At 41.1% G+C, this 24,266-nt stretch overlaps 1 protein-coding gene and 1 long non-coding RNA gene across 2 annotated transcripts; one reads left to right on the forward strand and one right to left on the reverse strand.

The window, feature by feature from the left end:
• Nucleotides 1-886: 886 nt before the first annotated feature.
• LOC122985850 (coiled-coil domain-containing protein 136) lies at nucleotides 887-22,429 on the reverse strand. Its single transcript, XM_044356819.1, has 10 exons — nucleotides 22,272-22,429; nucleotides 21,916-21,979; nucleotides 14,280-14,597; nucleotides 11,058-11,132; nucleotides 9,513-9,815; nucleotides 8,552-8,669; nucleotides 7,068-7,344; nucleotides 6,799-6,930; nucleotides 5,038-5,150; nucleotides 887-3,279 (listed from the first exon to the last, which is right to left on the reverse strand). The coding sequence occupies exons 2-10, from the start codon at nucleotides 21,965-21,967 to the stop codon at nucleotides 3,267-3,269; spliced, it is 1,401 nt and encodes a 466-aa protein (XP_044212754.1). The 5' UTR covers nucleotides 21,968-21,979; nucleotides 22,272-22,429; the 3' UTR covers nucleotides 887-3,266.
• Nucleotides 8,676-9,433, forward strand: LOC122985851. The gene is made up of 3 exons (XR_006404200.1): nucleotides 8,676-8,774; nucleotides 8,871-8,957; nucleotides 9,117-9,433. It is a non-coding gene; the product is annotated as an uncharacterized LOC122985851 (long non-coding RNA).
• Nucleotides 22,430-24,266: the final 1,837 nt, after the last annotated feature.

Raw genomic sequence — 24,266 nt, forward strand, 5'->3', positions numbered from 1 at the left:
CATTTTAATATGTGATTTTTAATACATACTTGGTATATATTATAATGTGTTATGTCCATATTACCTACCCTTGATAGGAAACATGAAGTATGTGCGAATAACTAAAGCAAAAACCAAATCATGGAACTACATCTGTTGACCTGGACATGGTTCACTCAACAATATATCCCCAGAGAACACCCTTGTCTGCTCTCACAGTCAGCTTCACACCTTTTTTAATTAGCTTTTTCCCCGTTAGCCTGTCAGTTGAATATATTAAATATTTAAGAAGGGATTTGGGGCATGGGGGGGATGGGGATTTGCTGGATAGATAGGCCCGGGGCCAAGGGCCAGTTGATTAGGTTTCACAGGTGATTTGAATCTGACATTTCTGCCATGAAGATACTTTTCATTTCTTTAGCCATAACTCTGAAATTGAATGAGACAGAAACCTGATTCAGAATCCAAAGGGAATACGTGCAGGTTCAGGAAATTAATTTAACTTCAACCCTAGATAGAGGTTTATGCTAACTATATCCTATGACAAGTTCCTCATAGAACGTCACATCAAGGCTACTTTTAGATGATTAGCTGCGCTTAAAACGTACTATCCGTGAGTCTTGGCAATGTACTAATGAGTGTATTTGAGAAGCCCTCATCTACAACGTTGACACACCAGTTCCTGCCATCTGTAAAGAGTCCGTGTCTGTGAGCTTATGTCACATCTCTGGAGTGAAGGTTATTAATACACATACAACCCTTGTAATGCGAAGCCAGCAGAGAGACAGTTCTCGCTCAGGTTGTCCACTGGTGATTTCATGAATGGGATTTTATGATACCCTAAACCCTGGGACCATGATAGCCGGTGAGGCCAACTACCCAGAAAAGAAAGCACTCAGACATCATGTGGGGTGGGTATATTTATTTTCTCAAGTCATTTACAGTACAAAATAGACCTCCATGTAACAAAATAGCCACAACTATGCTGAAAACAACAATATCAATATGTAAAGCAGCAAGCTGAGAAACACAGTGTAATATTGAAGCTTGTGAGACTGTGGTAAAGTTACTGTTCATGAAATAAGCTCAGAAATAATGATAAATAATTTCCTGAATCAGACAACATTCATATGTGCTATTGCAGTCAATGGAAATTAAATTTGTATTGCAAACTGATCATTTTAAATAGACAGTGACAACATTTGCAGTCCAGCGGCACATTATTTCCTCACTAAATTTTTTTTCATATGCAGAAATAACATTGGTCAAAAATTGCTTATCAAGGTTTGTTTAATGGCAAATGTTCAGAATCAGATTTCATTACAGTTCTGAAATTTAAGGGAATGTCAAAAGTCATATTGCTCGTTCTGGCAACTAAGGTCAAATGTAATCTAAAGGCATGCAATGACTACACAACCTTTGAACATAGAGGTACTGAAAATTATTAGCAATGCTTGCAGTTCTTCTGAATAACGTCACCATAAATAAACATTTACATATAGCATATAATCTGGCTATCAAATATACGATGCTCTTTCAAAATAGAATAAACTTTCTACAAAGCTAGTACAAATGGATTTAAGAAATATCTCTCCCATAGTACTTTATGTCACATCTATTTACATGAAATACAAAGTAACAGAATCAGTATAACGTAACATAAATTATATATTGTGCTTCTATATGTTTTCTAGCATGCTTATTCAGTTCTAAAAGATTTTCACAAAAAAAAAACATTTCACAAATGTAAACAATAATCAGAGTCCTTCCACATATACATATCTATTTTTTTGTAACTAATGCTTAGACAAAATCATTTGTGACACTGTCCTATTTACATATTTTGTAACCATATCAATGTCTAAAATGCCCTCAGCAGACGACTAACCCTGATCGTTCACTTCAGCTGCATCGATGGTTTCATTTAGGTGTTGCCGAAAGCAGCATTTGTCAAATCTTTTTACATTTAGTGTGCTGCCAGTAAACAAGTGAATGCTGACAGTCAACATTCTCACATCGTGTACCTGGAACAACCTGCAATCATCATAATTCTTAAAAAGAATACACTCTGAAAAACAAGCTGGACAGAAATATCAAGAGTCAAAAGTAAGAAAAGCTTTGATAGTCGGTGCCTCACAACAACAATGCTGGATCATCCCAGAATTTGCTCCCAAAGTTGCAGAGATATCTCTACTAGCACATAAAAAAACTACCATACTGTAAGTATAACAATGCAGCTGTGGGTGTAAGGTTTCAAAGTGAACTGAGAGCAGGCAAGATGAATCAGAAATACGGCGTTGACTTTCTGGCATGTTGGTTAACTGATGATTAAAGGGGAAGGTGGGAGTTGTCTGATTTCAAAGTCAGACACAAGACAATGGCGAGAGGCAGGCGGAAGTGACAGAGCCTGGAGCAAAGCACATAACTGAAAAGACACTGTGGGAGATGTTGGGTTTAACATTATCCTTACAAACTGAGCTTGGATGGACAGATGCTTAACTAGCTAAAACCTGTGCTCCTTTTTTGAGGATATCAGGTGTTTGAAATAGAAATAACTAATATTGTACTATTGAGAAGGGCAGATTAACAGTGTTAATATTTGGGGGGAGGGGTTGAGCAACAAGTAATAGTTAACAGCTCATGAACAAAAAATGCAAACTGCTCTTTCTGTAAGTGTTTTAAGGGCACAATTATATACATTTCAGGGATTTCAGTGCATTTAATGCAGACTCCATGTTTGTCATTATTATCAGAGACAAGTATGAACAATATTCAAACAAACAAATAAATAAATAATGGTTAAATAAATTGAAAACATTTTTGTGCACATTAACAATCAAAACCTTCATTTTATCACATTGTTAGCTAAAGGAGAGAGAAATAATATTCACAGACAGAGAAGGAATGACACAGCACTAGCATACATTTAGTGGAGTGAGATCAGTCCTCGTGTGGAGCTCTGCAGGGCAACTCATCGTCACAGCCGTCTGCAATCTCAAATGAGACTGAGCAGTCTCAGTCTGTGTGCATGTAGTACCTTCTCATGAGAGACTAATTTTTTTTCCCATACATCATCTACTAGACAGTTGTCAGTTCAATCACATTTAGAGAATTCCAGTTCAGTCTATAGACATGGCAGGAGAGAGAACGAGGGCTGGTCTGAAGCAGACGTCTGTCCCTGTGCAGTTGTTACCCATCCAATCAGCATCGGACGAGAGCTCTCAACAAGCTAGTCATCATTAGTAGCACTGCTGTGGCTGCAGTGACAGTCAAAATGGAGTTCCAACCTATCTCACTCCCCTGAGGGAAGACAGGAAAAGAGTAGTGTTAAGTGTCAGTATCGGCTACCACTTTTCCATTAATCGATAAACCATTTTGGACCTCTAAAGGAATGTAGTTTGACATTTTAGGAAATATGTTTGTTTGCTTTCTAACAGAGAGTGACATAAGAAGATTGTTACCACCCACATATCTGTACGTAAATAGGCAGTTAGCTTAGCTTAGCATAAAAACTGAAGCAGAGGGAAGCGGCTAGCTCACCAAGCTCACTATAATTAACACATTGTATCGTGTTTATTTTTACCATTCACAAATAGAATGACAAAGCAACAATTTATTGTTTTGGGGGAGTTACAGTATGTGCTGTTTATTTTATCTGTCCGTCCAGTGTTTTGGTTCAGTGTGCCTGCTGGTTGGTTGGCATCCTCACAATGAAAACAAAAAAAAAAAGAAAAGTTACAGTGCTTGGCCAATAAATAGTGACAGCACATAACTCCCCCTAAAACCACAAATTGTTGTTTTTATATTCTAATCTGTGTATGGATTAAACAAACAACATGTTAATAAGTGTGCTTCAGATGTGCTAGTAAGTGTATTTCTTTAACTTGGACACTTTGCTAGCTGTTTGCCCTGCAAGGCCAAGCTTAGCTAATATCTTCCTGGCCCTAGCTCCATACTTGACGCACAGATACGAGAGCGGTATCAGTCTTCTTATCTTGGGTAACTATTAACAAGGAAGTGAATCAGCACATTTACCAAAATGTCCAAAAATTCCTTTAAATTATGTAATTCATTGCCATGTTCAAATTATTTTGTTATGATTTGCCAAACTGCCCACCCGTCCCATGTCCACCTACCAAAATTTCTTCATTTTAGACCCTCCCATCATAACCGCCAATCTTAATGAATCCTGAGCAACAATCTATTTTAAAGGGTCATTTCATCCAAATAACACATATTTTCTAACTTACCTCAAGTGGTATCCAGCCATACAGATCATTTTTGTTTTATTTGCTCAGCTTTAGATAATGGAGGTGAGTGAAGTTTTGTGTTTCTGTGAAAAATAACGTGTCTCCCCAGAAACGGTGTCCCAGGATAATCCGCAGAATACACTGTCAACAGAGCACTGAAGTCGTGCTTACATTATCTGATTGTTATCAGCTGTTGCATTCATGCTTCACCATCACTGTCTCATACATCACCTGTTTGGCTACAAGCTGAATAGTAAAGCCCAATCATATTCATGCAGGTGTTCAGCAAGGCCATTACAACCTCTCACTATTGATCTATTGATTAGTTACTGCCAACGCTGTTTGCTGCTGCAGCTCCCTCTGCCTCCTCCTTTTGACACTTTTGATTTAAGAAAGATTTCCATTTATGTGTTTATTAAAAGGCGATTAGTTCTTGCAGAGGAATCATCATCGCTGCTCGGGTGCTTTTCTGCCAACTGAACTGTATCACCACTTGCTATAAATGGTCAATGTCTCTGACTGAACAACTTTTCAGTAAATAAACAGTCCCTATGAAACTGCTGACAGCATCTTAGCAGTATCTGTGGAACAAATTCCTTTTCACTTCTGTTTAGGTTCTGAGCAGAATCTCATCTTACAGACGGATATCTTAAAACTTAGGGCAAATAAAACCCAAACCGCATTATCTGCATGGCTTTGTACCACTAGAAGTAAGTGAAGAATATATTTTTTGTCTTTTTTGGTTGAACTAAACCCTTTCATCTTTGTGTAGAATTACGGTTCAAGTAGAGATAAGCTCCTCCCATACCTTACTCTCTGGGACGCCAGCTCCGACAACCAGCACCAGACCACAGCCACTATTACAATCATTCCTATGAAGGGGATGGAGAGAACAGGGTGCTCAGACGGATGGATGAATCTCTGAGGAGGGAATAAAAACAAACACAAGGACCATGGGGATGAAGGGAATGAATGAACGGATGGATTGATCCAAATAATAAACACACAGATAGATGTAGGTGTGACAACAACACAAATGGACCACCAACACTACATCAATAACGTAAAAGCATGACATGGTCTATGGCTGTGAGAAAAGGGGAGGGGTTGTGATGGAGTGATTTCCATTTTCTGTTCACAAAAGGCATAACTCTATGGTGACATGCACATCAACTCAACGTGAGTGTATGTGAGCAATCCTGTGTGTCGTTTACTGGCTGTGTGTGATGTTATGGTGACACAAAAAGAAAGACATAAAGCATGAATGTTGTGACGAGCAGTCAGTGGTGTTTTTGTCTCTCTATCCTCGTTTTATAGATCATTTGTAATTATGTTTGCAAAATTTGTCATCATACAGGCTGAGAGGTCATGGACATTCAGAGAACAAGGACAGCATCAGAGACAGGTACGGGTAGACAGTTTGACACAACGCAGAGACATCTCATCACGGCTGTTGTAGACAAAACACGTGTGTACAACTTTGCTGCAAACCGTTTTCCAAAAGATACCACTGTTGTTTTGATTTTTGAATGCATTTTTTCTTCCCTTACAGGCAGATATTGGTTTCCAAAATCAATTTACAGAGTTTTGATACTTACTTGAGACACTGTAGGTAATCACAATGAGCATAAGTGTCCTAATGTACTTGAATGGTGCATTCAAATGCCACACAGCAAACTTTGTTATCAGAAAGTAAAACCCTAAACGCTATAAGGAAATATAGACATCATGAAAATGGCAGTGAATTTGAAACTTTGTGTAGTAAAACCATTGCTGTTCAATAGTCAACTCGAACTCCTTAAAAATAATTCATGCTTTCAACTTGTATTATGTAAAATTAAAAGCGAGCATGATGTTAATTGTATGAATTACTTATTTCAGACAAGTCTCACTCACTAAAATGAACAGAAACCAGCCTGAAGGGAAGAAAAAAGCTCTGATAATTCTAAAACATGATGGTACGCTGCAAATGTACTTCAATTACTTTGTTTCTATTGAACAATATGTAAAGACTACATAGACTTCAGACATTCTTTCCTTGATGCCTGAATGCCTTTTTGCAGATTGTGTGTTTTTGTCCAACAACAGTATTAAAGCATTGCTGTCACAAAGAGATTAGGACACAGACACAGTGGGGGGAGAAGTTCCCCAGCCCAAAGCACAAAATAAATACTGATATGGGCTGACAGGCCAAGTCAGTTCATATCAAAACATAATTGCTACAGTATGAGACACACAAAAAGTGGGCTCAACAGACAGAGAATACAATAGGTGTGATGCGAGGTGTTATGTGTTAGTTGACAGTGTGGGTGCAAAGAAAAAGCTTTTAATCAAGTAGAAATCAGAGCTGGAAATTCTCCAAACTATATTGAGAAAGTTCACATTAATTTAAAAATAAAGAAGAGAAATAACACAACCTTCAGCACAGATATTTTAGGAACCTCCAGTCCAGAATTTAAAGGTAACTATACAATTTAAAGGTCCAAAAGATTGTCGTAATTTATCTCTCAAAGCTATATATATATCATTAAAATTACTTCATCCTACTTCCAGGCCTCTGATCCCTCACCTGAGCCCCCCCAGACAGCTTCTCCAGCTCCGCCTTGCAGCGCTGCAGCTCCTCCTCCAGCTCTGCTCTCTCCCTCTGACTGCTGTCATACAGTACCTGCAGCTCCTGCAGCTCCATCTTCAGACCGTCACACTGGAGGACACAGAGGTCAAACACTCACTTACAGTATTTGGCTTATTGCAGTGATTGATAACAAGATTCGTTGTATTTTATGGAATTAACTGTAACCAAAACCTATACAAAAATGTTCTAATAATACAATATTTTACCTCTCTCTGAACCTGTGAGGCCTTCTCCTCCGCCTGTTTGAGCTGGTCCCTCAGGGAGAAGATCTCCCCGACGCCTCCGTTCCAGCTGGTTGGTGTCATAGGCTTCCCATCAAATGAAATATTCTTCTGTATGGAGGCATCCACCAAGCGACAGTTCTCGGACTGGGCCATGGTCATGTAGCTCTCTGTCATGACCTCATCGGGGCCGGTCTCCATGTCCTTCCCCTCTGTGCCCTCCACTACATCTTCCTCTTTCAGTGACAGGTAGACGCTGGAGCTGCGAGGTGGACGAAAGGAGTGGTGAAGAATACAATACACTGTGGGTAGTTTCATCTGTAATGTCTGAAAGCTCAGAAATGGGCTCCAAATGTGCGGATAATTTCTATGATCAAAGGCCAGAGGGGCTTTATGAAAACTGGAATTGGTTGCCATGCCATTTTATGTGATAACCAGTGAGCTATCTAACATTATTTGCATTGTGTTGTTACATACAGTGTACACAAAGTCTGATAACTGATGGAGACGTTATTATGGCTGCAATTGAGGATTATTTTCATTTTACAAAATAGTGGAAAATGTCCATCACAATTTCCCAGAGCCCAATGTGATGGCTTGTTTTGTCCTCCCAACAATCCAAAACCCAAACATATAAAATTCAAAAATGACAGAAAAGCAGCAAATCCTCATATTTAAAAAGCGAGATCGAGAGAATTGGCATAGTGTCTTGATAAATATATGAAAGTCAATTAATCGATGATGAAAGTTGTTGTTATTGAAACAACAATATAACCACAAGGTCCATTTAGTAGCTGTTCTGGTGATCATGCTAATGGTGGTGTTTCTCGACTCTGAAACAGCCCGCAGCGGAGTCTGAGAGAAGCCAAATCAATGCACAGTTTTTAAGAAGCATCTTAAAACCGATTTTTCTTCTTTGGCTTTTTCTTGATTTTATACCTTTTACTTTGTGAGTTATACATGTTTTATATATTGTCTTCTTTGTCTCTTCTATCTCCCTCTATCCCCTTTCTCCTTCCTGTGAAGCACATTGTAACTTCTGTTTTGAAAAGTGCTCTATTAAAAGGAAATGTGCTTGTTTTTGATGGTGTCACACAGTCTTCCTCAGCGGATGAAGTTTGCCCAGTTCTCCATCCTGCTGAGGAAGACTGTGTGATGTGTTAGAAAACTCCAGAACAGCTGCTAAATGGACCTTATTTTGTCAACTACTGGTTCCAAGGTCTGGAATTAACCTTCAATCCCATTTTTCTGGCGATTTACTAATCAATTAATCATATAATGGTTTCAGCACTCATGTGTAATCCCTCATATGATATTACAGTTTTACTGCAGTGATTAAACAGGTGGCCAGTGTTTTCTAAATGCGACATGATGTGAATGACTGTGACGAGGGTTATTATTCCAGAGGGTATCCCCTCCAGCTGATCCAGTAAGCGCAGCTGATGAGTGAGCAGTCATTGACCTCTCACCATGTCCTCTGTCTCTGAAGCAGCTGCAGCCTCTCGGAGAGACGTCTGTTGTCCTCCTTCAGGGTCTGACACTCCTCCTTCAGCATACGGCACTCCTCCTTCAGCAGGTCGATGTCACCTGACAGAAGAAGGAAGGACAAAGATGTGATGAAGTGTAGCTCATCATCTGACTGTTTAAGGCTTCAGCACTCTAACAGCACTAATAGAGGACATTAAAATGAGTGTGAGTCAAGTTACACTTACATATAAAATACATTTTGGGTCATGAAAGTGAACAATAATGAAATATATGAAGACTCTGTGTTCTCCCCTCCCTCAGTCCCTCCCTAGACTCAGCTGCAGAGCCCAACGGTGATATCATGTCTTGGAATTGTGTGTTCCTCCTCCTCATGACTTCATGTCCCGGGTATGCTAAATACACACACACATCCACACAAACACACACGCACACACACACACACACACACACACACATACACCACTCCCCCTGTCACACTCAGGAATCTCATTTGTAATCTGTAATATTTATTAAAACCCACAAATGATTTATGTGCTTGACTTCTAGATGCTAACATGATGTGACCGTGCAGTAAGAACATCCATAACATCACGCTGCTGTGTTTTCAGCCACAAAGACTGATCGTGGGCTAATTCTGTTTGTGTGGTAAACTGCATGAACTCCATAGTACAAACTGAGACAGTATGTCTTTGTGTTCTTGCTGCGCTCTTCTCACTTATTGCTATTTACACAAGGTGTGAAGATGAAGTGTAAAACCAAGACTTATTGTGTTTTAACTTTGATGTGCTGTAAGTAAAACAAAGGAGGAGGAAGTATGTTTGCAGTTCGCTGACTGATCTATTCTGTCTCTCATCCTTCGCTTTTGTTAGGTTGTTCTGTAACATCCGTCTTCATATTTTCTTTTCTATTTCTACACTGATCTCCGCCCTCCATGCCCCTCACCCTCTCTCCTCTCGGCCTCCCTGCGCTGGCTCTTCATGCTGATCTCGGCCCTCAGCGTGGTGATCTCCAGCTCGTACTCCTGGGTCTCCTCGCTGAGGCGCTGCAGCTCAGCCCGCCGGCGACACAGCTCCTCCTGAAGGGAGGCGATGTCATTCTCCCTCTCTGCCGCTGCCTCCTCCGCGGCCTGTTGGAGCAGGAGTACTTCCTCCTGAGCGGCACGCAACTCCTCCTGGGCCTCGGCCAGCTCGCTCTCCTTCTCCTCCTCCAGGCTGTCCATCTCCTCCTGCACAGAGCGCAGCTGGGCTGTGGGGAGAGGAGGAGGAGGAAGAGGAGGATGTAAGGTTTTCTTTATGTTGAATGTGTGGGTGAGGCTGCAATATATATGTGTGTGTGTGTGTGTGTGTGTGTGTGTGTGTGTGTGTGTGTGTATGATCTCACCTGTGGTTTTGCAACAGTGGGCCTGCATATGTTTGTGTGTGTGGGCGGTGTGTTCTTGTGTGTGCCTGTGTGTGTGTGTGTGTGTGTGTGTGTGGGTAGAGTTTGAAAGAGGAGCTGATGTAACTGATGGTAATAGACATGTTTTTTCTTCAGGGCCAGGTTCAGATTATTAGTTTAGCATTTTCAAGAAAAGAAAATCTTTTCCACTTTGAGCGATAACATCATCGATAAGAGACATGAAATAAGTTATTACTGTTTTTATTGCCATTACTTTCTATTTTAACAGTTCAGACATAATTCTTGCCTAAGTGCAGATGTCATGAAATCATTTTGGCATTCTCTGACTCTCTGACTGAAAAACATCTTGCAGCCTTAAATTGCAACACCCCTACTCCTTTTTTCTTCTGTTTTCGGGAGGGGTTGGGAGGCATTACGGGTCTAAGAATTCCTGTATTTTATATAATTTTTCATGTTTGTATAAACTCCTTTTTTTCTTGTTTTCATCATTCTTAGCTCTTTTGTCTTTTTTCCCTATTATTTTTCTCCTCCCTGTGCTCAGAACCATTATCCATGTTTTGTAGAGGCTTTGTATTTGTACTGAGGTGTGTTTTCACCTCCATAAAATTGAACAAATATCTAATTTGACCTTTATTATTTCTCTATGCGTATGGTTTCCCAAATGGTTTTATATCCACCAAAATTTAATCAAAAAAATTGCTCACAAAAAAGACAATGCTGCCAAATCAATACGCTAACCGACTGCAAGTATCACATTCTAGTCAATTACATCTCAATATATGCAGCTTTTTCTCTCGGAGACTATTCAGTACAGAGCTTGTACGACAATAGAAATCCATACAGTGACATACAAGGAGGACTTGCTCATTAATGCTAATAAATTGCTCCTCACCGCAGCTCAGAGGGAAAAATCAGCAGGGACCCTGTTTACTGAGAACATAAGAAAATATATCACGCAAATATGTTTGATTGATCCTGATATTTCGAGCCTCTTGCCATTGCTGTTAAACCAGATGAAATGCTAATCATCGTTGTCCAGTTTTATCAGGGAACAGAGCCTTACTGCTGACGGTTTTATTATGTTGATACCTTGTATATTCTGGATCTGGCGTGTGAAGGCTTCCGCCTGATGGGCACTGGCCAGACGCTCATCCTCCAGCAGACCTGGTGAGGAGGTGAGGAGAGGAGAGGAGGAGGAGGAGAGGTGGGGAGAGTGGGTAGAGAGATAAGAGGAAAATGTCAGTTCAGCAGGCTGATAGAAAGATGACAACTTGATAAGCTGTTCAACCTTGAAGCATGACTGAATGACACAAGCATTTTTGTGTGTCTGTCTGTGTTTGTGCGTTAAATACATTGTAAGCAAGACCTTCAATAGTATTAGATTTATCTGTATATTTCATTACCATAATTCCTACTGTAAATGCCCATTTTAATAGACAGTCTTCTTTTTATAAATCTAAAGCACTGCAGACAATTTTGGCTACTTTTTCACAGCTTTTGACTTTCTACTTCCTTTTGGTCCCTATTGGTATGTTTTATGCAAAGTAATTTGTGTAGTATTATTTGCACAGTTTCTCTAGCTTGGTTACAGAGGAGATCACTTGAGCCTGCACACTCAAGGATCAATTCATACAAATGAAAAAATACATATTTTCTTATTTCTTACTTCAGTGGTTTTGTTCTGATAGGTTTGGTTTTATATCCATCTCTGAAATGTCTGCCTCCAGCCCAATAAAATGGAAATGAATCCACATTTTCTTTTGGTGTTCAAAGCATAAAAAATACATTTAAAAATTCTACATCGACATCTTTAATCAGCTTTCCATAATACAAATAACACTGTCAGCAGTTTTCAGATGGACTACTTCTTCAGTGGAAAGTAGTCCAAGTAAAAACTGAATTATCTAGAGTGAAAGAGACACTGACAGGCAGAAATCTCAAAGATGGATATCTCAAACCCAGATCAAACAAAACCATAACGTTTCTTCGGTTTCAGATTCTTCTTGTATGGGCCATAATGTCATTCAAACTATTTCTCATTTTCTTTCTCCAGATTTTTCTCGACTATTCTTGCTGGCTCAGACCTTACCAGCAGTATATAACTGGTGAGTGTGGCATGATTGGCAGTTTGTAATAATAATCATCTACAGCTGCCAACAGACTGAACAGCTGACTGTGTCCAGTGGGAGTGGACCAATAGTGACTTCTCGTTGTGGTCTAGGACACCCAGTCTGGAAGCTTCCCTCATGCAGTTGTCTGAGGAATGCCTCCATCGCTGCCAGACAAACAACTGAGCTCACAACGCCATGTCTTTTAGTACACACACTCATATACACACACTCATAAATGCACACACTGAGCTCACTGCAGCTCCATACCCAAGGTCTTACTCAACTGCTAGTGTCCCTGAACGCTAAGCTCATCATTTCTAAGGTATGATGTGATGCTCCATTTGGCGGCTGTGAGCAATTGATGGTGTCAGTGACCGTATATAAACATTTATACTTCTACGTGCTCAAGCAGATTGTGATAAACAGGAGACGTCTCAGAATGAAAGTTAAGCTGTATGGGTACGGTCACTTAGATGCGAGGTGGAAATGTTTATCTGACTGAACTGTTATAATAGTGGCTGATGAGTTATTAATAGCTTTCAAACAGGAGTCCGTATTCATGACGTCTTACAACATAAATTAAGTGGATTCATAGAAAGAGGAGACAGCAGATTGCTGCGGGGCTGTAGATGTGTCCATCTGGGTTGTAAAGTTTTTAAAGTTTATTTTGTTTATTGATAATTAATTTGAGCTTAAAGGAAATTCCATTATTTGCCAATAAATATTATTCTCATATTTTTGTACACTTTGTTTGTTAGTCTAGATACTAGAGATGCGCAGAGGGCCCAGGATTTGTATTTGTATTTGAATAAACGTAGAAAGAGGCTTAAAAATCCTGTTTTTGTTTTTGTTTTTATTACGATTTTAATTTTAGAAAATTAAAGCGTTACAATAAGTGTTCATGAATAAACTACCTTACGAAGGAGGTCCCCACACCAGGTCTAGAACTGGAGTCTCCCAGATCATAGACGGCTGCACTGACTACTGAGCTAAAACTTTACTCATCGCCTCATTGCAGACAGACCTCTACCTATTTATACACCCATAACACAGAGACAGAACACCGTGTAACATGTAGGGAGGAACTTCAAAGGTGATTATTGCTTTGCACTTTTCATTTATTGAGTGATTTCATTCGGGAGCGATGTCCAAATTAAGAAATGTGCATCATGTAGCAGGTGGATGTGACTCCCATAGTTGAGACCTGATAACAAATAATTTTTAAAATATTTGTATGAAACAAATATTCGTTTAAAAAAAAAAATACTATTTGTGCTTTGCCAAATAATGTGTTTGTATTCAGGAACACCTCTACTAGATACCATTTTACTCACCACCTCCATTTTAGAGATTTGGGAAAAGTCAAATAGTTGAGGTGAACTAAGGCCCATTTCACAAAAGCAATTGGTGAGCAGTGCTTACACACAGAATGGCTCCAGCTTCATGTTAAATAAATAAGCTCTCTTGGGTTTTTGCATGCTCACGTGTCACAAGTATAGTGTTTGTTTTGATTAGTGAAATTATATTGGAAATTATATTGTGTTACAAATTGAAGCTAGCATGTTTGATGAAACAGGTATGGTGTATCCATTCCTTGATCAACTTGCTGCTAACTTACCTGCTGTATTAATGCACACACACACACACCAGTTTATGGCTCACTTTCAATGATTGGTGTCTGCACACACACAACAAGATGCTCCACACTGCACAGATTGCATTGACTTTTATTGGCTGCCACAATAAAGACTCCAATTATAGCTAATTGTGCCTAAACAACTACAGGGATTTCCAGGAATCTACTTTCAGTCTCCAAATTAAGTATTGGAGATTATTTCTGTGCCATTTCCTTGCCCCAATCACTGTAGTTCTTGCCAGAATCTGTTTTACACGTATCTCTATAGTGGAGGCGGTGAGTAAAATATTATCATGACTAATAGTCTTAATGGACCAATGCCACAAAATCCATTTAGAAAGCAGAAAATTTGCCCAGGGTATTTTGAGCAAGTGGTTGGATGGTGGAAGATGTTTGCTTTAGGTTGCATATGATTAGATCTTGATTTCAGGTCAGATGTCTGTAAATATTGGATAAAAGATTTGGATAAAGGAAGATAAATCATTCAAGGCATCAGAAAATAAAAGAATAGCATAAGAAAACATTGTCAGCAGTGACATTCATATCCAAGGTTGGAGGTCTCACCTTGCAGCTCGTGGAAGCTCTCCTGGTGTTTGTTGGAGGTCTCTCTGGCATCTTCCAGCTCCAGCAGCAGCTGCAGCACCTGGGCCCTCAGCTCCTCCAGCTCCTGCTCCTCTGTCAGCGGCTCCTGCTCCTTCCTCCTCTTCTCCTCCCCCTCATCGCCTTCTTCCTTCAGCTTCTCTTCCCCCTCCTCCTCCTCTTGAGCTCTCTCCTGGTCCATCTCCTCCTTCTCGTTGTTCTCTTCCAGGACACCTCTCTCCTTCGCTGTTATCTCGTTGTCCATGGTAGGGCTGCTGTCTGTTTTCAGATCGCAAGGGTCATCTGATGGAAAGATGACAGCGAAATTAGAAAGGGATGCCCGGTTAAGAGAGAGAGAGAGGGAGACAGAAAGGGAGATTTACAGGTGACAAAGCCCTCTGTCATCACCTCTGTTCAGTCATGATTTAAACTCGCCACAGATTGCTTTTTATTTTGAATCAACAGCACCATCTTGTGATTAAAGTGGCATTGAGTCCATTTCACACCAACCTCTATTTCACTCATCTACCATAATTTAACACACTACTCACTTTAAATGTACAAAACAATTGACAACCTTTTGATAAGATTATGATAGAAAAGACATACAAAAACCATTCACTTGGGGGGAAAAATGCATCCGATTGTTTGCCAAAAACATGTCAAAATGTTTAAATGCTATGTAGATGTTAAGTGAGACAGCATTAATATGTTTCACACGTTGAAGCCAACTGATGGAAAATTTGAAGACTTTGTTTAACATTCATCTCTCCGTGCTGTGGATTTGAATTTCTAACCAGTAGGTGGAGTGAGTTAGCTGACACAATGCAGAGAAAGAAGGGGGGGAAGTGGGCCTGTATGCTGAAGCAATCACTATGACTCACCACCCAGCAATGCACCTCAAAGTCCATAACAACACATGCTACCAGTCATAGTAAGAAAGATGTGACAAACATTTGTCTCCCTTGTATTACATTGTCTCACATTGTCTGCCATTTCTTTGCTTTTTATGGAGGTTTTCCTTGTCTCATTTCTTGTTTACAGACAGCTTGGGCTGGGATGAGTGTTGTTGAAAATGCAGGCCTGTAAAGCCTAATGTGACACTGTATACGATCTAAGGCTATACAAATAAACTTAACTTGACATGAGCTACAGCTGTTGCCTGCTGGAACTGTGAAGACAAATGCAGGCCAAAACTAGAAGCACAACAACATGGCAGTAGATCAATTTGACTGGAGTCAGATGAGATTTGCTTTAAGGCAACAAAGACCAGAGCTAAATGGAGAAAGTGTTGGTTTGTTCTCAGGAGCAGTAAAAAAGGTAAAAGATCACTTCAGTTACTGTGTCATCCCGAGAAATGCTGCTTACATCACACACACTGGCCTGCTGTCACTTCACACTATTTCTCAATAACATGCCCCTCAGGGTCAAGTCCATCTCAGAAATAAATTGATATGTAGCATCAGACATTCATGTTGAAGTGGTCTCCGAGTGGCTCAAAATTGCTGTTTGTACTCAGAAAGGAGAGTGAAGATGGGTTGAGGGTAATGGTGTTTGCTGAGAGATGAGAACAGAGTGATGTGACAAGAGAAAAAAGGTGCGGCAGGGGACAGAGTAAAGCATTAACTAAAGATCTATCTAATTAAGAGTGATGCTCACCGGTGTAATCTTGTCTCTGGGGATGCTTCCATTTCTTGTGGTAATTATTTCTCTTCCTTGTTGTTCCCCCTTTGCTAGATGTAACTATTTCCATCACAGTTAAGCACACGCAACATATTTTCATGCTATCTTATGTCACATTAATTATAGCATTCTATCCCTGTTTTTCTGTTCATTTTGTCTATGTTTATGTGAAGCACTCGATGCGTGTAATTTATTTATTGTAAAGCACTTTGAGCTGCATTCTCTGCATGAAAGGTGCTATATAAATGAAGTTTATTATTATTATTATCAATGTGACAATAGCAGCAGGCTGGAGCTTTATTCCTCCCTGTCGCATAATAATGTTAATTTAAATAATGCGTCCCCTGAGAGGCGTGTGAGAGGTTTCATGAGCACTGGGCTATTTTGTCATTAAACTTTGATGCTAGAGTAATGAGTTAGTCATAAAGAAGAGAGCTGGAGCTGTGTGGCAGGGAGAGAGCCGGAGATGCTTGTATAGCCAGCGGCAGCTAAAGGCCATCAAGAGACAAAAGGCTTCCCACTGGATATCACTCTCATCCAAATCCTTCAGGATGACTAGCTCAGGGTGCAATAACTCGGAAAGCTTTGGCTGAAGTGGATTTGTGCTGCGTTTTAGTTCTTTGTTTTTGTAAATGCACAATCCGGACTGTGCCCGATGGACACAAACTACAACGGATCAGTAACTAACAGTCAGATCGCAATGAAAACACGACAAGAGTTAAGTATTGTACAAAACTTTTTGCACACTTGATGTACTGCTGCGGGACATTTGCTCCATGCCAAAGAGACACTGTTTTGAAAATCCTCTAATACTGGACAGATGTAGTTTGGAAGAAAACTCTTTAACTCCCTTTGGCTGTATATCTCATCCTCACCCATGAAATATACAAACCCCCCTAACACTGCTCCAATGTTCCCTTAAGTCTCCTTTGCTTTTCCCGACAGCTTGTTAATCATTTCCCTCTTTAAAGAAGCTTTATCACCTCACCTTGTGAGTGAATGTCAAACACATTGTGCAGCAGAATCAGCTGCAGTGACACCTGCGATCACTCCACTGCATACTTGCCACAGTGCTGGTCTTTAGTCATGCCGGGATTGCATTAGACATGGTCACTGCTTGCATACAAGAGTAGGGACGGGCATCCGAGTCATCTCAGGAGCAGTGTTACAGCTCCAGGGAGAGGATGGCTTTATCTAGCCACAGCACATTCCTTCGTAATCACATTGCAGCAAAACACATTGAGTATGTCAGTGCAAACATTGTGCCACTCTAGAAAAGAGTCAACAAGCAGGCCGAGTGTTCTTTGTCAGTATCTCGGAAGAACTGTCTGAGATTAAATTTAAACATTAGTGTTGAGACACAAGCCCTTTGTTTTGCTTTCAATTTGGTTTTCATTCGGTGTTTCGATGTTTGGTGATGGAGCGAGGAGTGTAATGAAACTTGCACTTTGCAAGACTGAGGTGCAGAGTGAGGATTTTAGCAAACAGAAGTGTGCTGGGAGAGGCCTGGATGTAGGGCATAGACTTGCTTCAGCGTGGCACCACAGGGAAGTCTCTTTCTCCATAAAACAACCAGTGTGACTCTGCGGTTAGAGTTGTAGTTCTGTATATAAAATATGCAGCAAAAACCGAAACTCAATCTCACAACGTAATACAGTAGATAGCAGTGTACTGAGCAAGACATGACTGCATAAAGAATTGTCATTTTGCTTTAAAGTCTTTCATTTCCAATTTTAGTCTACATTTTTCATGTTGCTATATGATTAAAATGTGATACAAGGCTTTCCACATGTCAACTTTTCTACTATTGTCTCCCTGTGACTGCTGTTAAAAATATCTGATTTTACTGTATTGAGAGGAACATCTGAAGTCAAATCAGCTGTGAAAGGAAATGACAGCTGACTGAAACAGGAGCTGGAGGCTGTCTACAGCTGTAGTGTGATGTATGCCTTGTGCTGAACTGTGCATGAAAACAAGATCGAGCAGACAGGTGGTGACATTGGTTGGCAGTGGTGGTGATAGTGGTTTGTGTGCAGCATGTGTTTGTCTGTCTTATGTGTATAATGTGTATCAACGTGTGCATATGGGTGTACTGTGTGTGACTACCTGTCTATGCTACTTGTACCGGTGTGTGTATATACAGTCTATATACACTATGTGGGCATGCAGGCTTGTGTATCCCTGATCCCCACTCTTAGTGAGCCTATATAAATATATATTATCACACGCGTCTGCCACGTTTAAACTGCATTTGTTCAGTGTATATATGTATGCCATGGATCTCTGCGGGTGTGTAGGAGGCCGTGCATAATGCACACCACCCCCTCCTACTCCAGCTTTGAAGCCAGCCCAGTACTGATGTTGTAGCTTTTCCCCTGCACTTGCACACTTCCTCAGCAACACATCATAAAGAGCAGGGCGGGTTGGGAGGGGGGAGTTGAAAAAAAGATGGAGAGACTGTTTGAGAGCAAAAGAGGAAAGGAGGAGAAGACAATAACAGAGATGCAAGAAAGGAGAAGGAGTTATGATATAGCCAGAGGGCACTCAAGCTACTTCTGCTGCTCCCTTCCTTGTAAAAACTAAGGAGGAGTCAGATGAAGCCATACGCTAGTTCATCTCCATGGTGACCTCTGCACACCAACAACCCAGGTGTTCACCATATGGAAAGTCACCTTGGCAGTAAGGTTTTGTTGTTGTCCACGGCTTTGCCTATCATGGAAACCTTTCTGTCTGTCATTTGCTTTTCCCCACAGAGAAACCCGAGCAATCTTATCAGATGCCCCCTCATAAAGCCCACATAATGACATCACTATCATATGAGATTTGATACCCAACAGCTTGAGATGAGCAGCGAGCTACAGGAAGGTCTCATGAGGTTATGTGAATTTATCTTCTCTCTTTGTACTTTGAGCCTGACAACTCTAGGGAGCATGAGGAACAACAGCAGCAGGAGAAGACAAGAAAAGAAACAGGAACCACAAGTACCAAAGAGTTGGACTGACTTAATGAGCCGCTCTGTTGTTTAAATGGAAAATCCATGTTTGCGCTTTCAAAGGGAAATAAGAGGAAGTGGGTCAATGAAATAGAGATGCAGATTGTGCAATAATTTGGCCTCATTAGATGATCATGCACAAAAACTGTGTCATTGGGTACATACTGTAGGTGATTGATTCAGGTAATAGGTTTTTTTATGGGAACGTGTGTGGCAGTGCAGTGTGCGTGCATGCATGTGTCTGTTGTATAGCTATTCTATTAAGGGATTTGAATAGCGACAAAGAACAAAGCATAAAAACAAGTGATGCAGTAATAATCCATTTGATCACAAATCAGTGCCTCCCACCTGAAAGCAAATCTCTCTGGAAGGTTTCACATCACTTAAATCACAGAGGAAAGAGGGGATACCACAGCTAACCATGTAGCTGCCAAATCCAACAAGGATAAGGACATAGAGGGAGAGAAAGGGTGCGCTAATGATAGGTTGACAACGCTGAACAGTTCTACAAGTTAGGAAAAATCCATAGAATAAGCTGCAAGAAGACCAATGAGTTCACAAAGTTTCTCTACTCATTTTAAGTTTTAAGAATTTTTCCATTATGCAACCAAGAGGAAAAAAAACATATGGCACGCTCAATTTTGTCAGAGACCTGCAGAGTGCCTTGAAAGCCTGTTTTAAAATGAAGCACTGAAGTCCGGTGGGGCACAAATGGGGATAGAGTGGTACAGGGAAACATGTCACACTGTAGAGCTTCAGCACTGAAAGAGAAAGAGCTGAGACGCCCGAGGCTGGAAAAGCATGCAAGATTTGTTTTCATTTAGCCCCATGACTGGCCATGTTAAACACTGGTATGAGAATCTCACATTGTTGTTTTTCTCAGAGATTTCTGCAGTTCCCCAAATCTACAAAGTTTGTCTAAGGCAGCAACTTTGCTGTTTATTAGTTCCAGTGAGCTGAGAGAAATCCTGTTTGTGCACCCTCGGGGAGTATCACTGCTGATGTGAATTTCACAGTGTGAGGGCACAACACTGGAGTGGAGGGAAAGGAGGAGAGGACAGGAGAGAAAATTCTGTGTGGGCTGAGGCACTGGCAGGTGCAAAGGTTTCCTTGTCTATACATGCGCATGCACGTGTGTGTGTGTGTGTGTGTTTGTGTTGGAGTGTGTGTGGGTGCTGAAGAGAGCAGAGGATTGCGACTGGAAGAGGGGGAAGAGAAACTGAGTGGGAAAGCAGAGAGAAGCATGGAGAGAGATGGTCGACTCGTGAATGTAGGAGGAACAATATGGTGGCCGAAGGTTATAAGATCCACAGACAGCTTTCAAATGTCAAATCAGCCTTCGATGGTGTTGTATTGAACAGTGGGAAGATGTGTTTATGTAAGTGTATCTGTATTCCCAAGTTGGTAGATGTGGCAAGTAATTTTAGTCACTGTTCTTCAAGCGTAGCATAAAATCCCCCCGAGAAAGACTGAGAAAGTGTTGAAAATAAAAGCCTAGAAAATAACCACCATCCTGAATAAAGTCACCTTTTTCTAAGAATCAAGTTTAGCCAGAATTGACCTCAGCCAGGACAGAATAAATGCAATTTAATCCATTTAGATCCCTGAGTGTGTGCAATTTTTAAAAAACGAGAGTTAATACTAGCCGTCGCTCAATCCACTTTTGGTTTAACGCATGTCTATCCTTATTATGGTCAATCAGTCAGGATTCACGCTACATTAAGCCAGACACTTGCCATCACTAGACGCTGAATTTCCTGCTTTAAAAGCAGGGATATAAAAACAGGAATAAGCTTGTTAGGAAGGAGGCTTTTCTCCTGAGACAGCATCCATGTTATGATGGTCAGTGCTGAGGCTTTGGGGTAGTAAATGTAATAAAGGATATTAGTCACTGAACATTTAGAACAAAGTGGTTTATTAATTCTGCCGCTAACTTTGCAAAGCAAGGGGTATGTTATTGAAAGTTTAATTTTAGGACAGTACCACACAGGAAAAGGAAGTCAGATCCTGGCAATCTGGCCGCTGGTCAAAAGGCTGTTGACCTGTAGTTTTCACTGAGCCCCTCCACACCGATAAACATCCTCCTAACAGTGTCCCACACAGAGCTTCTCTGTCTGTACACCCATTCAAAACACACAGAAAACATACAGTTAAAGCTTCCTCCTCATTTTGTCACACAGACACAAAATAACATTCCGCGCATTCTTGACTGAATCGTTGCACAAAGTTACACAGTACAGTGAGGGAAAAAAATTAACATGCAAAGATGCCAAATGTCTGCAACTATCAGTGGTATGAAGTTACTAAACAAGATTAACAGCTTGTTTTGCTGCGACAGCTCAACAGTTCAACACAACCATGATATGCAAAGTGAATATTTCACAAGAATTCATTTGTGAGCTGAAAACAATCCAACCACAAAGTATAAAAATAAAAAAAAATCATAGCTGAACTAAAATAACATCCAACACTGCATGACTCCACATTGCATCAATTTTCAATCAGCCTCAGAATAACATATGCAGAACATCAGATATCTAACACAGCCTGCACTAATGAAAATATTATTTCCTGCCTCTGGCTGCCAGCCATCCATTACCTGGCAGTGTGTAGCCTCCATCAAATGTCCACAGATGCCATAGCTGACAGCAATGCCCACTCGTCAGTCTGCCTGTCAGCTATACTACAGCTCCTAATAAAGACAAGCTCCCATAATAATCTCCCCTCCTCCTACCACCTGACCACCTCTCTCCTCCTCCGCCTCCTCAGGTCACCACCCCATCCCTCACTTTGGGAGTAAACACTCGTCCTCAGTAGAGATAAACATCGACCCCTCTACCTTTTCATATCTGATCTGTAGTGTGGGCTAAAAATAGCCGCACGGCATCCGACTGCACAGAAGCAGCGTCGCAGATAAACACACACTGACAAAACAGCTGCACAGACCTGTAGAGTCCAAAGCCTCCTCGATGAGTGGAGGTAAACGCAGTCCATCCATAGCCCCCTGTAGCTGCAGCAAAGAGGGAGAGACAGAGAAAGAGAGTGGGCGAGAGAGGGTCAGAGGCTCCACACGCCCACCTCAGCTGCAGGGAGAGAGAGAGAGAGAGGGAGAGAGGGAGGGAGAGAGAGAGAGAGAGAGAGGGACAAACACACGGAAAGTACTGAGCACAGCGTCAAGTACTCGCACAAACACACACACACACAGGCTTCAGTGCACACACACACACACACACACACACACACACACACACACACACACACACACACATACACACACACACACACAGACAAACAGGCTGTACCTCGGGAGAATTTGGGAGGATCCGGGGAGCTGAAGGCTGAGCTCCGGAGCGTGGGAGAGATGCCGAGAGGGAAGAGGGGAGGAGCAGAGTGGAGGGAAAGATGCTGTTTTCCAGACGGCAAGCTCCGTCTCCCTGCACAGACCTCCTCCCTCTCTCCCTTCCTCTCTTCCTCTCACACACACACACTCTCTCTCTCTCTCCCTCCCTCCCTGCTTAGTTTACACTGTTTACTATTTTTGCACCCTTCCTTCAACTTCTTCCCTCGTTTCAGTGCATCTTCTTACTCTTTTCCTGTTTTTTCCCACTTCTTGTCATGCATACAAACAATATTATACTTAATATCTACCCATCATTAAACTTCTGAGGGAATTACATCTACAGTGAGCCGTCCAAACAAAAGCACACATAAAATGAGCTGCAATGTACAGAGTGGAACTGAAAAACAACATACTACAGTATAAATATATACATCTAAAAAAGAGGAAAGAATAATCATCATGAAGTCTAAATATTAAAATTTAGATCATTTCTCCCTTTTTTTTGTATTTTTGAAAGTAATTTCCGTTTGATATTATAATAAGTAAGCATAATGTAAGAGCTCAATCCACCGATGTGAAAATGCTAGCAAAACAGCAGATCTCCAGTGAATGTCAGTGCATTTGTCTGCCAAAACTGCTAAATCTGTATATGTTTGTGGGGTGAATTCCAACTGTCATGTCAAGTAGTTCCTAATTAAAAAGCCATCTATCCTGATGGGTACAAAGGCACAAAATGTCAGATAACAGATTTCTAAAACGAGTTTAGAAGACCACATGACCAAAACATAGGCGATAAACAACATCTTTGCTTCTTGCGGTGTTCACCATTCATCTGTGCTTTCCTGAACACATGCACATGCTTCCTCACACTTGTGCACATTGAGCCCCTAAGCTAAATGAATTTACCTATAATGAGATCCAGACAAGCTGTTGCAGTGGAGGCTGACAGCTAGCACTGCAGATTACTGATCATTTCCCCTCCATTGTTCATTTCCTCCCCTCCCCATGCTGACTCTTTCTCTCTCTGTTTACTGCTAATGAACAGTAACTCTTATGCTATGAACAGCATCTGAAACACTCCCCCACCCCCTATTTTCATAACTACTCTCTACATATACACACAAACTCTTTCTCTCTGTGCGTGTCTTTTTCTCACCTCTTTCTCTCTCTCTCTTTCTCTGTTTCCCTCCCACCATTTCAGCCGCTATCACATCTGGCCACCTCTCTGAAGCACGTAAGAAACCAGAAATGTGAGGTGTGTCGTGAAACAGTCTGAAAATATGTCAGCGTAGAGAGAGAGGAAAGGAGGGCCAGGCCTTAACCGTTCGCTGGCCCAGTAAGAGGATATTCCTATCACAGCGCTGTCAGAGAGCAGGAAATGCTTTGTAGACATACACGTACACAGACCATATAGTCACACATGCAGTAGTATGGAACCTGGCAACATCCGAAAGAGGAAATGTAAAAATAAAAAAAAAAATCAAAAGCAGAAGTTTGTGTAACATAAATAGAAAGCAGAATGTGGTGTCTGAGGCTCAACGTGTGCTTGTTTGTGCCTGAGATAAAAAGCGAGTGATTTGTCAGAAACAAGCAACAAGTAACAAGGGATAAAAGGTACCAGATTGAAAAGATTGATGCCTGGTTATAAGCGTTTCCTTCACTTCCTCAGGCAGCTGTAATCCCCAGACATCGAGAGTGAGCATGGAGGCGTCTTTCAGTTTGAAGTCATCCCACAAACTCTTCACCAAACACAGTAACAGACTCACACGGAGACACACACAGAGCAGTGAGAGCTGTGGGGAGAGTTGGCTGACAAGGTGTTGATAATGAGCTGACAATGTCTGGCTTCAATCCACCCGTGTCACTCTAGTGTGGCAGGAGTCTGGTTGCAGAGCAGACTGGGCACAGAGTGAATGCAGATACCATCAAACCTTGGTCAAACACTAAAATCATTCTC

Source organism: Thunnus albacares, chromosome 7 (genome assembly GCF_914725855.1).
Source record: "Thunnus albacares chromosome 7, fThuAlb1.1, whole genome shotgun sequence".
NCBI lineage: Eukaryota > Metazoa > Chordata > Actinopteri > Scombriformes > Scombridae > Thunnus > Thunnus albacares.